The sequence below is a fragment of the Leptodactylus fuscus genome, chromosome 5 (assembly GCF_031893055.1).
Source record: "Leptodactylus fuscus isolate aLepFus1 chromosome 5, aLepFus1.hap2, whole genome shotgun sequence".
Lineage (NCBI taxonomy): Eukaryota > Metazoa > Chordata > Amphibia > Anura > Leptodactylidae > Leptodactylus > Leptodactylus fuscus.
Window position 1 is genome coordinate 187600358 of NC_134269.1, and position 15138 is coordinate 187615495.

General features: G+C 45.4%; 1 protein-coding gene and 1 non-coding gene across 2 annotated transcripts; one reads left to right on the forward strand and one right to left on the reverse strand.

Moving 5' to 3' along the window:
- The first annotated feature begins 7275 nt into the window (after positions 1–7275).
- MED7 (mediator complex subunit 7) lies at positions 7276–10070 on the forward strand. Its single transcript, XM_075274930.1, has 2 exons — positions 7276–7352; positions 8708–10070. Exon 2 carries the CDS (start codon positions 8725–8727, stop codon positions 9400–9402), a length of 678 nt encoding a protein of 225 aa, XP_075131031.1. The 5' UTR covers positions 7276–7352; positions 8708–8724; the 3' UTR covers positions 9403–10070.
- Positions 10071–15056: 4986 nt separating this feature from the next.
- TRNAS-UGA (transfer RNA serine (anticodon UGA)) lies at positions 15057–15138 on the reverse strand. Its single transcript has one exon. It is a non-coding gene; the product is annotated as a tRNA-Ser (tRNA).

Genomic DNA, 15138 nt, shown 5'->3' on the forward strand with positions numbered 1-15138 from the left:
AATATGCCCACACTGTAAGGGGAGCATGCAATCCTCATCTATCTCTAATGACAAGTATTTTCACAAAGTCAGTAGACTCCCCTCCCTACAAAAAGTTTCCAAACTTAAGGAACATGCATTGCGCTCCATATGTGCCAACGCAACATGTTAAATGCAGAGAAAAGACCAGCCTAGTTCAACAGTCATGAAGGATGTAGGTGGCTGGCATTGTGACGCGGCACCTATGATCAGCACTATAAAGTGCCATCTGTGGCTTGCACTACTGGGGTATTTGTGGTAAGTGCTACCACGGACAACTGTGGTTGCCACTCTATGATTTGAATGGGGTGATCTGGAGCGGGGAACATAGTGGCCATTTGTAGCGGGCATTCTCCAAAGCTGAGACTTTTAAGGGAAGCCGAGTGGAACATTTTAAAGGACCAATAAAAAGGTAACACAAAAATGTACAGTGCCATGAAATCTGCTACCGTGGACGGGAGGTTATTTGTAACCCTTCTCCATTTCCAAATATTGTATATAGGAAATGTGAGACTTGTACCAAAATGTTATGTGCGCAACTTATAAAAGAATTCGATTCCCCCTCTCTCCCTTGTCGTCCCCCCCCTTCCTACTTGTATTTATATTTTTTAGGTTAGTTTATTGATATTTCTCTCTGCGTTCTCCTTTGATTTTATGTATACCGTTTACTATGTCAGTCACATGGTGTGGTTGGTTCCCTTATCCATTTATTCTATTATTGCCTTACTGTTTTCGATACTGATTGTTTATTCGTTTGGAAAAAAATGTATAAAAATTACAGTTTTTATTTAAAAAAAAATTTCTATGTACATCCTCAATTGTGGTTTACATGAAACTATCCAAAAATGTCAATATTGAAGGAATCTGCATTAGTGAAACTGAGCAGAAACTGAAAATAAATGCACAAAGATCTACAATACAATAAGTTGTATGCACTAGTGTATGTTATGCAATGTATACTGTATGGAGACCAGTGATGGGGCCATTATATTGTGGGGTGCAGTGAGGGGACCAGGTGCGGTCCGGTCTTGCAGCTCTGTTGTTTTCTATCAGCCAATCAGCGGCCTCAGCAAAGGGACCTGGGACGTCACAGCTGGCGAGGACTTCCGGCCAAAGAAGCCAGCAGAACAGCAGGACTGGATCACGCTGGGAGGTCACTGGAGACAGGTAAGTATGTTTATTTTCTCTTTTTTTCACCTCCCCCACACTAATTTTTTTTTTTTTTTTAAAGTAAATATTGAACAACCTCTTTAAAGTGTGGGCAATAGGGGGCCATATTAAAGGAGTTGGTGGGCTTAATTTATTTATTTTTGGTATATCTTCAGGAAATCCTGGGCTGACACCCTGAGAACAGGCCATAAAACAAAAGTATCCACTTTGCTAATATTGATGATCTGTCTTTAGGATAAGCCATCAATATTACACCTGCAAGGGTCCTGCCTGTGGGTGGTGGGCCCCTAGAAACAATTCCACTGAGCCTTAGGCTAAAGGCCCTACATAGTGGGCCACAGCCAGAAACCCATCATGGTTTTTTCTGCAGCATTTGTCACAGAAAGTCCAGAGAGTTTTCCTCTCTGGAATTTATACCTATATGGAAAATGCCAGAATTTCTGTAGGTATAATTGATAGCTGGTCACGTACTGCACGATTAAACTCTCGCACATGCGCTGTACGTGACTAACTGCTCTGGAAGCCGTAATGAGGTGTAGAAGGAGGGGTCGCTTAAAGAAGGGGCGGTGAGAAACGGAGGCGGCTGATGACGCTGCAGTGCTCGGTACACAAGGATAACAGCCCTGTGCTCCCTGAAGATTAATTTGCATATGAAGAAAACCAGTTTCATTCGAAAACGCCTGCGAGGATCAAGGAAAGACAGGTATAGCTAGAATAGCCTTTCTTAAGATACATTTAGTTAGAAGACGATCTAGGCAATAATAGACTCCCGTTAAACTCTTTCTTGAAAGTGTTCAGGTGCTAAGATGGTTCTAATATGTTGGGGACTAAGAGAACTCCTTAAGGAAAGTGCACCTTTGCAGGCGTATTGAGAATTACAAGTCATTTTCACTCCACTGGGGGATTCTGGGGAATATGCAAATCTGTTTTCCAGGATGTAATTAGGAAATCAGTGCCTCTGCTTGCTGCCCCTAGGACATTCCGCCTCAAATTCTGGCTGGTTTCTGTCTCCCAGCTTGATCTTGCTGTGGATTTCATGGCTGAATTGGCCATAGAACCTAAGGAGTAAGACTAGTCTTGTTTGGCACCATTATACATGGCGTTAATCATCAAGTAAACCCGTGGCGGAAAGACAAAGTTCTGCTTTGCCTTTGCACCGTGTGCTGCACAGTGATGGGAAGTGGAGAACGCCTTAAATTCCTCTTCACTTTCCGCCATGGGAACAGGCCCTAAGTGTCCTGCATGATCTTCGAGCCTGCAAACCTTCCATTAATGTCAATGATAATAGGAAATATTGGCAGCAGATTTATGGCAAAATTCACCTATGAATTCTCACTATTGCCTAACTTCAGTACCATCTGTTTGCCAAGCAGAAAGCCCAAGTTGTTTTTTGTGCGCCCATCCTCAAAGACAACCAGGGGTTGTGGATACAGAAGCTTCCTGGTACACTCAGGCCCTGACTCAAATTTGGGGATTTCCATTCAAAAACCTTTACCCACTAACCTTCCATCATCATTTATACTCTTGTGTAAAGCCAATGTAAAAGAGTTCAGCAGACTGAATGAAAACCAGAAATCTGAAGCGCAAGTGATTTGGGGTCTGGTTTGGGTAGATGTTCAGATTAGTTTCTGGCAGTATGCGAGGATATGATGGTAAATATGTAACTATAACTACATTGTAAAAATAGACCCAAATATTTCATATTGCTTCCTGTGCACTGTGTGTATATCAAGATTTTCTACATTTTGTCTATGGTTGTACATATGACTCTGCACTTTAGAAGCTGTAAGGCAGGGGTGCTCACACTTTTTCAGCATGCAAGCTACTTATAAAATGACCAAGTCAAAAGATCAACTACCCACTTCATGTGGGCGGGGCCTGTGCCGCAGCATTGTCAGATTGACATTGGATCCCGGAGAGGTAAGTAACATTGTTTATTATGTTCCCTCACCTCCCCTGGAGCTCCGATTATTATACTCGGCGGCCTGGCCCGGGCCTATTCACTACCGCCCACCGCGGCCTATAGTACAAGGGGAAGCGGGGGCGGCAGTGAACAGATCCGGGGAGGTTGGTAAATAGGCCGCTACCTGATGGGAATACTCCAACAGGTAGCGGCCTATTATAAAACAAACACAAAGTTCTCATACTTACCGACCTCGATGCTGCTGCTGCTCCCGCATCCTTTTCTCCTGGCAGACGTTTGCGTATCAGTGTAGGCGGCGTGATGATGCCGCCTATGCTGAAACGTAGACGTCTGAACCAGCGCAAGGACAGTGGCAGCTCTCCTGTGCTGGTTCAAACAAAAAAAAAAAGTAAAAGATAAATAAATAAATGTCACGCGATCGACCCATACTTCCTTTGCGATCAACCGCTAGATCGCGATCGACATATTGGGCACCACAGCTGTAGGGTGTGTTTAGGTTTTCATATGCAGTTTTTGAAGCCAAAACCAGGTGTGTGGGTCATACAAGGTGTGAAATCATATACAGGTGCTACTCCTTCTCTATTCTCACTTTCCTGAGTTTGTCTTCAAAAACTGCATCTGAAAACATGAGCGTATAAACTCACGTTCAACCGAAGACCCAACATAGCGTGCCATGGCGGTAATGTATCGGAAACCATGGCGGCAATGTATCAAGGTTTTTCCCGCAGTACGTTTCACAGAAAGTCCGCAGGGGTTTCCTCTATGGACTTTCTGCTTCCATTATACATATAGGGAAGCACCAGTGTTTCTGTAGGTAACTGACATGTTGCAATTTCCAAAACCACAATGGTTTTGAAAATCGCTGCCGAAGACGCTCGTATTGCACACAGAAATACATTAGTATGTGCATGTCCATAGCTTTGTACTCCCTCTAGAAACTTGGTCATGTGAATCTAGGCTTACACTGGGATGGAGGAGGCTGCTTATCTCCATCACTAATCTGAGCGCTATGGAGGTAATAAGGGCATAGCTATAGGGGGTGCAGCGCAAGATCCCTCTGCCATATCAATATACCATTAACTTAAATGGCACGCGGTAGGAGGTAAATTATACACTATATGGAAAAAGCATCGGGTCACACCACTTGATCACTGAATTTAGGTGTTTCACTCAGTCCTATTGCAATAGATAAATAAAATCCACCTACTTAGCCATGCAGTCGCCTTTACGGTGCTTTCTAACGTAGCAGTATATGCCAGCAATGAATCAGTACATATAACGTATCCATAGCAGTATATGCAAAACAATGTATCAGTATATACAATGTAGCCGTAGCAGTATATGCCACCAGTAAGTGGCCACCAATGATCACATGATTATACAGTATAATTATGTGACATTTGGCATCCACTACTGGTTGGGGATTCTGACATGTGGCTATGGAAATGTTAGACTGCATTCATACAAATATTAGTGGCAGAATGGATGGTTTTCTGGTGCTCACTTGGATTCATTCATGGTCCTGAAATAGGATGTCACCGCTGCAACAAGTCACTGACTGAAATGTCTTCCCTCCTAGATACAAAACCATCATCTGTGAGCGGCTTTACTGAAAGGTGGAAGTGTGTAAAAGGAGCTGCAAAAGATCAGCCACAATGTGCAGGCAGACCAAGTAAAGTGACAAAGTGGAGTCACAGAGGTCTGAGAAACATAGTGAGAAAAGTCCAACACTTTGCTGAATAAATACAAAGCCCAAATCTCCTCTGGCATTAACATCAGCACAAAAACTGTGCCCGCCAGGAGCTTCATGGCATGGGCAAGCAGCTGCATACAACCATTACATCACCAAGAGTCAGATGGAGTGCTATAAAGTAGAGGGTCCCAAACACCAGGCCGCAGCCCATTATCGGGCCATGCTTTTTCAGTTCTGGGCAGCTCTCAGTGACCGCGGCCTGTGTGAGGGGAGAAGCAGTCAAAGTAAGAATACCTCTGGCTTAGATATAACCATTTGCTCTTCATTGGCTGTCACTCCCCGCACACACTGCTTAGTATAAAGCAGCAGTACTAGAGATGAGCGAGTACTGTTCGGATCAGCCGATCCGAACAGCACGCTCACATAGAAATGAATGGACGTAGCCGGCACGTGGGGGGTTAAGCGGCCGGCCGCCGTCAAAGCGGAAGTACCAGGTGCATCCATTTATTTCCATGGAGCGTGCTGTTCGGATCGGCTGATCCGAACAGTACTCGCTCATCTCTAAGCAGTACACTTTCAGGGCCCGTGCATATAATATAACGAGGCGCTCATTCTGACACATAAACTTGTGCCAGAATCAGCGCTTCAAAACAGAATCCCATTGACTTCAATGGGTTCCGTCTTATGCGCGCTACACATTGAAATCAATGGGAGGCCTTTTAACCCATTGATTTCAATATGTTAAACGGAACCCATTGAAGTCAATGGGATTCTGTTTTGAAGCGCTAACTCTGACACGAGTTTACATGTCAGAATGAGTGCCGCATTACATCGTGTGCATGGGCCCTCACACTACTGAGTCTTGTGCTGGGAGAGGAACTGCTAGCAGTATGGTTATGTATGACGCTAGCTGTCCCAGTAACTTAGTGATATACTGTCCCCTACTTTAATCACTGTGTGGCTCCTAGCATCCTGGCCAGGATGGACTGAGTCTCAAGTCCAAGACCTGGTAGTGCTTAGGCTTCTTAGCTCCAGTGATGGGAAATCTTAATACTTCAGTAGATAAAGACATTTTGGACAATTGCCGCTTCTAACTTTGTGGGAACAGTTTGGGGAAGGCTTATTTTCTGTTCCTACATCACTGTGCTCCAGTGCACAAAGCGAAGGCCATAAAGGGAATTAAGTTTAAGGTTAAAGGGGTTGTCCCATCACAAGGATCCTATCTATACTGCTAGTTTATGTGGATTTAAGACTTTTCCTAAATGCATTGCTTTATCAAAACTGCTTTGTTTGGCCGCTATCTTAATTTATTCACTTCATTGTTTACACTCGTTTCTATGGCCCTTGGGATTATCTGCTCATTTGTCAAGTGATGTAGCTGCCTGCTCTCAGGGGGGAAGGAGAGGCTGGGAGCAGCTCTGAGCTGTTTGTGTCTTTTAAGTAGCGGAGCTTCTCAGAGAGCTCTTGGATTTCTGAGCTATCAGTCGGTTTAATTGAATTTGGCTGATAAGGAGTCCATTACCTCTGTATGTAATGCAAACTGACTCAAATCCAGCTCTGCTACATCACTTTCACATTGTGGTAATTCATTTACAACCAATCCCGTGCAAGTGAAACCCCGCCCACCTATGTGCCGAGAGAAGCAGGAAGTGAAGAGAGCACAACAGCCTGCAGGTTAGTGAACAAGTGTCGTGGGAATACCCCTTTAATTCCATTCACAGGTGCTGGACAGCGTTGTACAAAGTAGAACTTAGCAAGAGCAGACGCCTCCTGTAGGTGACCCTTCTACTTTGTACATTGCCGGGGCCTTACGGTTCTGTGCCTGTCTCATGTGAACTTGAATTTACGGCAATTTGTTTGTCATATCAGAGGGTAGGGGGCCCCTATCTACTTTGTGCTGTATAAGGTGGAGGTATAATTTATGTGGCAGAGGAACCTTGGATGAGATTGCTATCTAGGCATTCCCTATAGCGACACCCCTGCCATTTTGTACTTCCAGGGATCTTTCCAAATTATATGGTGCAGCAGGTGGAGGGAGTCACGTGGGAGAAATGGTTCTGAGGGCAGACAAAGGAGCAATTAAGGGGGCGCCATTTCATATTTTCAAATTTCAGCAGAATAGTAAGTCTGTATACACACAGTGAATGTAGACCTGTAGTGTACGCCCTGTACATTGATAGGTTTGACTAATAAGACTAATTTATTTTCTTCCTCCTCTGCACATATCTTCAGACCCCTCATCCACCATCTTTAGCATTTCCCTCAGGTGACGCCGCCTCCTATTTCGCGCCTCACCACAACCACCTCCCTGCCTGACTACCAGGCGCCCTCTAGCGTCAGCTCTAGATTCTTTTTCTGACATGCGCATTAAATACACATGCCAGTCTTTCGCTCAGCCAATCAGCGCCCTTCTTTTCGACAGGCGGCTTTTACAGCTGCGGCGACGGTGTGTGTGACGTCACGTCCGGGAAGCGGTGTCACCGGGCTGTACGGAGAGGAGGGGGCAGTGAGGCGGAGAGACGAGTGATTTGTCTTGTGCAGTAGCAGGTACTGGTAGAGGTGTCTTCAGTATGTATGATGTAACAGAGTGTGTGCTCAGCCTCCATATTGTGCATTGTGTTATAGCCATTTCCCTATGATTGAACGCTGATCTTGCAGTTGTATGAAGCCAAAGGGTCCGATCACTGTACTAGTGTAATTGCACGACTCGCTTAGTCCTCGCTTCACTTGACTTCATTCACAGGACATGGTGTGGTTTCTATCCACGTTATTGTGACAGAATGCAGCAGTTGTGCAGAACACAGTACTTTGCTATAGTTTCATAGTGGACAGGCTGCAATTGGACCTTATTGTGTGATTAGGTCCCTAAGGTATCTCTGAGCGGTAGGTATTCGGCTGTTAAGGCTTAGTAATTGATGACCTATCCTTGACACATCTGTCAAAGATCAGCATGGGGGAGGTGGGGCCTGACAAGCCCCTCGTCCAATGTTCAGGGTGAGCAGTGGGTGCTGCCGCATCTTTACAGAAAACCAAGCACAGCGCCGCACATTGTATAGTGACTGTGGTTGGTATTACAGCTCAGCTCATTCACTTGTATGGGACTGAGCTGGCAACAGGTCATGTGACAATATGATGTTGCATGACTATAGGATAGAAGATGAAATAAATGATCTGATTGCCAAAAATGTGACCTTATTCCTGCCGGATCCATGCTCCAAGTGAATGTGAGAGCCGTCCCCCAAGTGACATGCTCCCACTTTGGCTGAATGTACAGTGGGGGAGATTCCTTCATTGGCATTATTGAGGAATGGAAGGCACTTGGATGTATCTGAGAGCATTCTGCTATAAGATCACATTTAGTTGTGTGCACAAGGCCTTACCCAGAGAAAATTGTGGATATACAGAGCATTTTACGCTCTGGAAAACCTGGCATGTTTGTTTTTATAGGTTGGTTTCAGTTGGGTGTTATAGTTTATTTTCTGGTTTTGGTTACTCCCCTATGGATGAGAACTTGTATAAGATAAGTCATGAAGCATACATCCCCTGGTTTCACAGTATTGATGGCCCATGGTTAGGATGGGTATTGGGTCAGGTGGCGATTTGACTTTTGTTACCCCTGCCAATCCTCTACTTGAAGCAGCTACATTCCACAGTGCTACGGAATAAGTTGGCGCTATTTAAATGTATTATTATCATCTACTTAGTAACTGGATGGAGGAGGGTATTGCAGCCTCACTTGACTGAGGCAGTATCCTTCACCACCGCTACTAAGTAGACGGCATGATTTTTGAGGGTCTGGAGAGACAGACCCCACTGATCAGATATTGATGGCATTAAGGTTATAAATTTAGTTGTAGGCCTTTCTTCTCTAATATACCTAAATTTTCTTTATCCTTTTTCAGATCCGTTCCCTATCACCATGGGTGAGCCCCAGCAAGTGAGCGCTCTGCCTCTTCCACCTGTGCAGTACATCAAAGAATACACAGATGACAATGTACGTAAAGGTTTAGTCCCTAAACCTCCCCCTCCGGTTAAGGACAGCTACATGATGTTTGGGAACCAGTTTCAGTGTGATGACCTGATCATCCGACCCCTAGAGAGTCAGGGCATTGAACGACTTCATCCTCAGCAGTTTGACCACAAAAAGGAGCTAAGGAAACTCAACATGTCCATCCTGATCAACTTCCTAGACCTACTGGATGTTCTGATCCGAAGCCCTGGAAGTATAAAGCGGGAGGAGAAGCTGGAGGACCTGAAGCTGCTGTTTGTTCACATGCATCACCTTATTAATGAGTACCGGCCTCACCAAGCCCGCGAGACTCTCCGAGTGATGATGGAAGTGCAGAAAAGACAACGCCTGGAGACAGCCGAGAGGTTCCAGAAGCATCTGGAGAGGGTAATGGAGATGATACAGAACTGCTTGGCCTCACTGCCCGATGACCTGCCTATGCCTGATAGTGGAGTCACCATTAAGACTGAACCTATGGAGCTGCAGGAACCCAGTATAGACCAGCAGGACATTACTCCAGAGGCATCAACTTCTTCTAAAGTAGATAAGGATGCAGCCATGTGTGGTATCATTGATGAGATGACATAAGATGTGTTTATTGTTGTGTGATGGACTTTCCTTTGGGGGACTGGTGAGGTTTCTTGCGCCCAGACTGTATGAACCACACTTATGTCATCCAATCACCCAGGACATATCGGTAAAGAAATATGGCAGCGGCTATCCTTGTGCTGGACTCATTGAACTTTCTCAGGAATTTTATGTTCATGTAATTCACATAGACTAGTGGCCACTACCTAGTACATCACACTCCTATATCATGTTACAGCAGGTTTAAAGGGAGTCTGTCAGCAGCGTTGACCCCCTTTAGACTTCTGACAGTGCTATATAGAGGGTGGGGAGCACATACCTGGGTAATGGTCATTTAAGTTACATGACTGAGAAATCCATGTCTTGTCATGCCCAGCACTGCAATGGTGTGACTGATGGCTCTAGTGTCCAATCAGAAGACGGCTAGAGTTGTCACTCAGATCAGGAGATCACATGACTGGGTTGCGTCCTAGCCAAGTGTGATCATGACACTGAGGACATTACAATGTGGATTTCTAGCATGGTCATCACCCCACCGCATAGCACTGTCAGTGGTTTAGAGGGGTCAGAATTGCTGACTCTCCCTTTTGCTCTTTATGCACCCAGTGGGTGGTCTTCATGACATTGTTCATGGTTTTTTTTTGTTGTTTTTTTTCCACTTGTTTAAGTAAAGACGCAAATTTTGAGTTTGTATATATATTTTTTTTTTTTTATTAATTTGTAGTATTAGATGTTTTCTGTACCGTTTAAGGTGTGTGTTTGGTATCGCAGCTCTGCCTCTTTCACTTGAATGGGTCTCGGTTATACACGGGCCATGTGACCTATTGAATGTGACGTTACTTGGCCTCTAAAACAGCTGCTCTATGGGGGTCCTGGAAACCTCTGCCGATCTTCAATTTTGAGGCCTATCCTAAGGATAGGATATCCCTTGGTAAAGCTTGGAGGACATCTATGCGTTATTAACCTATAGAGAGAAGGCTGTATACATTTTTGCAAATTTCTAAATACATTGTACTTCTGGGAAGGGGGGAGGGGGTTCCTGAATTTTACCTGATGGCAAATGCTGGGGACTGGTTTGGTCAGCTATATTGAAATCGCTTGGGAAATCAGCAGAGGTGACCTACTCCCTTGTACCTACTGAGAACCATCATGTTCAGCTGAACAAAGTATGAATGTATATGGGGAAGAGGATTAGTTACATAGTAGATGAGGTTGGATGAAGAGACCGGTTCATCGAGGCCAACCTATAACACTACAGTGATAATCCAAAGGAAGGCATAAAACCTATGTGGTTTATGTCAGTTGCCCCATGTTGGGGGGGGGGGATTCCTTCCTGGCTTCAAATCTGGCAATCCGTATAAAGTCCTGGACCAACTAGTCCTTACCAAAATCCATACCCCATAACCTGTAATATTTTTCTGTTCGAGAAAGGCATCCAAGCTAAAAGAGGGTTCATCTGACGGCTATCTAAAGTGTTTGTCTTCATCCATTCATTCTGTAGCGACTACTCTGGATGAAATGTCGCTGTGACGTGTATGGATTAGCAGCAATACTCACATGATGTCATTATACTACTTTCCAAGCACAGACCTGTAATAGGGGAACCAAAGTAACCTCAGACTGGTAACGCTGGGTTCACACCAGTGACCGATCTCCATTTCCAGGTTTCCGTCTTCTGCCGACAGAAGACGGAAACCTGGAAGACCGTGAGCGTTTTGGGCTCTCTGCGGCGAAACAGTTTTTTTCTTAACCGGCCACAAAGTCCTAAATGTTAAAAAAACAAAACAAAAACAGTTTCGCCATGGAGAGCACGAAACGCTCACCTGCGCTCACAGCCGGACAGTTTTCAAACCCATTCAAATGAATGGGTTTGAAAACTGACTGCAGGTTTCCGTCTCCTGTCCAGTTTCGGACAGGAAATGGAAACCTGCATAACGGAGACCTGGGGCGCAGATGTGAACGAGCCCTTAATATATTATTACGTGCTGGATCAAATAAAGGCAGCTGCACATATGGCAGAAGAACTTACCTGGCTTTTTGCTTTAGAACTCATTTATGGCTGACACAGGTAAGGGCAGAGGTAGGCAACCTGTAAAGCCTCAACTCCCAGCATGCATACTTCCTTTGCGGTTCTTGGAATCCCCATAGAAGCTAAAAGAGGCTGCTGGGAGTTGTAGTTTTACAGCAGCTGGAGAGCTGAATATTGCTGATCCCTGGTATAGGGGATAAGTACTGGAATACTGGGGGTCCAACGGTGGGATTAGGGTGTCATTAGTATACAGCTCCATCAAAGCTTGTGTGAAATAGCCATTGTGGCCTGATTTTAGCATATGTGTTACACTGCTATGCCCAATGGCATCCATTGTTACCTATGTTATCGGACACACAAGCGAAGTCTCAACGCCTTAAATGTTTGTTACATTGGACCTGCCATCTGGTGTCCGTTGACATCCATTTTTTTTTTTTTTTTTCATAAATGACAATTAGCTATTGTGGCTGTAATACAAACACTAAAATCCGCCCACATCACAACCTCCTGGCTGAGGCCTAACTGTAATTCTATACTACATTGTGGTATCTGCTTATATATACAGGTGGCAATGTTTGTAACAGTCCCGGGCCGTACATGATGAGAGGAACATTTTTGCAGGCCACACTTTTGCTTACAGGGCAAAGAATTTGGACAAAATACCGTACTGCAGCAGAGAAAATGTAAGCCTACCTATGCTGCACCTCCATGTTTTACACGGGACAGCTGCACACAGTTTAATGCCAAGTTAGAGCCCTCACTTAGTAATGAGCCACCTTATTGTGCTTGCTCAGTAATGGCGTTCTCTAGTGTCTCTGCTCGCTAATTATAGCGCCCTTTGATATGCTCAGGAATCATGTCCTACTGCCTCTGCTCAGTAATAATAATACCCCCTTAGTGCCTCAGCTCACTAATAATAATACTATCCCCTTAGTGCTTCTGCTCGGTAATAATAATAATAATACTACCTTAGTGCCTCAGCTCACTAATAATTATAATAATACCCCCTTACTGCCTCTGTTTGGTAATAATAATACCCCGTTAGTGCCTCAGCTCACTAATAATAATAATAATAATAATAATACCTCCTTAGTGCCTCTGCTTGATAATAAAAATAATACCCCCTTAGTGTCTCAGCTCAGTAATAATACCGCCTTGGTACTTCAACTCGATAGAAATAATACTGCCTTGGTACCTCAGCTCGGTAGTAATAATACCGCCTTAGTACCTCTGCTCGGTAGTAGTAATACCGCCTTAGTGCCTCTGTGCGGTAGTAGTAATACTGCCTTAGTGCCTCTGTGCGGTAGTAATAATACCGCCTTAGTGCCTCTGTGCGGTAGTAATAATACCGCCTTAGTGCCTCTGCGCAGTAGTAATAATACCGCCTTAGTGCCTCTGCGTGGTCGTAATAATACCGCCTTAGTGCCTCTGCTCGGTAATAATAATACCCCATTAGTGCCTTAGTTCGGTAATAATACCCTCTTAGTACCTCAGCTCGGAAATAATAACAATACCCCCTTAGTACTTCAGCTCGGTAATAATCAATGTTCCCTCTAAGCCCTGGAAGCTGCTGAGTGGAACAGCTAGTGAGCTGGGCAAGGCTCCATCAATGATGGGTGACCTGATGGCCAAACAGTACCACCAGTAGTAATGACATGCAGATTAGGTTGTGGTGATGAGCCAATCACGCTTTATGTTACTTTACACTCAGTGTAACATACAGCGTGATTGGTGCTGAGGAAAGTGACAGGCCGACCCGGCACTCAGGCATACCTCTCAACTTTTGAAAAGTAGAAAGAGGGACAAAATGTGTGGCGCGCGCGCAGCGCGCCACGGCAAAATTGGCTCCGCCCAGTTTTAAAGTTGACACCGCCCATTCTCATTCATTTTTCACGTGCTCCCACACAGTATAATCCTCCTACAGTCACCTGTAAATTATATGTCCCCCCTCTATCTCTCCCCCCAGTTTCATATACACCCTTCATCTGCCCCCAGTTTCATGTCCCCCCTCCATCTCTGCCCCCAGATTCATGTCCCCCATTTCTGCCCCCAGATTCATGTCCCCCATTTCTGCCCCCAGATTCATGTCCCCCCATCTCTTCCCCCCAGATTCATGTCCCCCCATCTCTTCCCCCAGATTCATGTCCCCCATCTCTTCCCCCAGATTCATGTCCCCCATCTCTTCCCCCAGATTCATGTCCCCCATCTCTTCCCCCAGATTCATGTCCCCCCATCTCTTCCCCCAGATTCATGTCCCCCCATCTCTTCCCCCAGATTCATGTCCCCCCATCTCTGCCCCCAGATTCATGTCCTCTCCATCTCTGCCCCCAGATTCATGTCCCCCATCTCTGCCCCCAGTTTCATGTCCCCCATCTCTGCCCCCAGATTCATGTCCCCTCCATCTCTGCCCCTAGATTCATGTCCCTCCATCTCTGCCCCCAGATTCATGTCCCTCCATCTCTGCCCCCAGATTCATGTCCCCCATCTCTGCCCCCAGTTTCATGTCCCTCCATCTTTGCCCCCAGTGTCATGCCGTCCCCCCCTTCATCTGCCCCCAGTTTCATGTTCCACCTCAATGTGTACACACATTACACTCACCTTTTCCTCGCTCCCCCGCCGCTTTCTCCGCAGTCTCGCTAATACTGTTGTAGGCGCGATGTGACGTCATCACATCGTGTCGACACAGCCACTAGCCGGAATGCAGCGACAAAGCAAGGAGTTGAGCTCTGACAGCTCCTTGCTTTAGTCGCGTATGAAATCTAGACATACCTCCCTCCAACCGGGACCGGGGGACACGTCACCGAAATCGTGAATGTCCCGCAGAAATTGGGACGGTTGGGAGGTATGCTCAGGAGGACAGACAGCAATCCGTTGGTTGCTGCCTGTCCTCCTGAGTGCGCAGGCATTAATTCTGGCTGAGTGGGGCGGCTCCAATAGGTGAGCGGCTGCCTACGCGCGCACGCTATTGGGAACAGTGGTAATAATACCCTCTTTGTGCCTCAGATTGATAATAATAATAATACCCCCTTAGTACTTCAGCTCGGTAGTAATAATACCGCCTTAGTGCCTCTGCTCGGTAATAGTGCCTCCTTGTGCCTCAGCTCGGTAGTAATAATACCGCTGGACATCACCCACCATGTGCAGGGCAGTGTTACTTAGCACTTCTTTGTGGGCAGTGGTCGGGACCCCTAAAAGTAGGAACAGTCCTGACAAATTCACATTGGCATGTTTTATATAATGGCAACGCTTAAAAAAAAAAAAAAAAAAAAAGAACAAGTATCCTTGATAGCAATATGGAGACCCCCAATATTATAACCAGGTCATTCCTGCAGGCCCGTATGACACGAAAACAGCGATATTATTAACTGGTGGCGAAAGACGTATATGAGACATATAAGAGGTGTATAGCCCATAGCAACCAATCACAGCACAACTTTCATGTGACAACATTTTGGGAGCTGCATTGTGATTGGTGGTTGTGGCTGCCAAAGAATGGATGGATAGTGAAGTAAATGAGATAGAAAAATACAGCGTCGTCCATTTTGTTGAAGGAAGAAAGAACTGATTTTAGTAGAATAAATAATTTTACAAAACATGGGAGAAAATATGAGAATGAAAAAGAATTCGCTGCGAGCAGGGTTCGAACCTGCGCGGGGAGACCCCATTGGATTTCAAGTCCAACGCCTTAACCACTCGGCCATCACAGC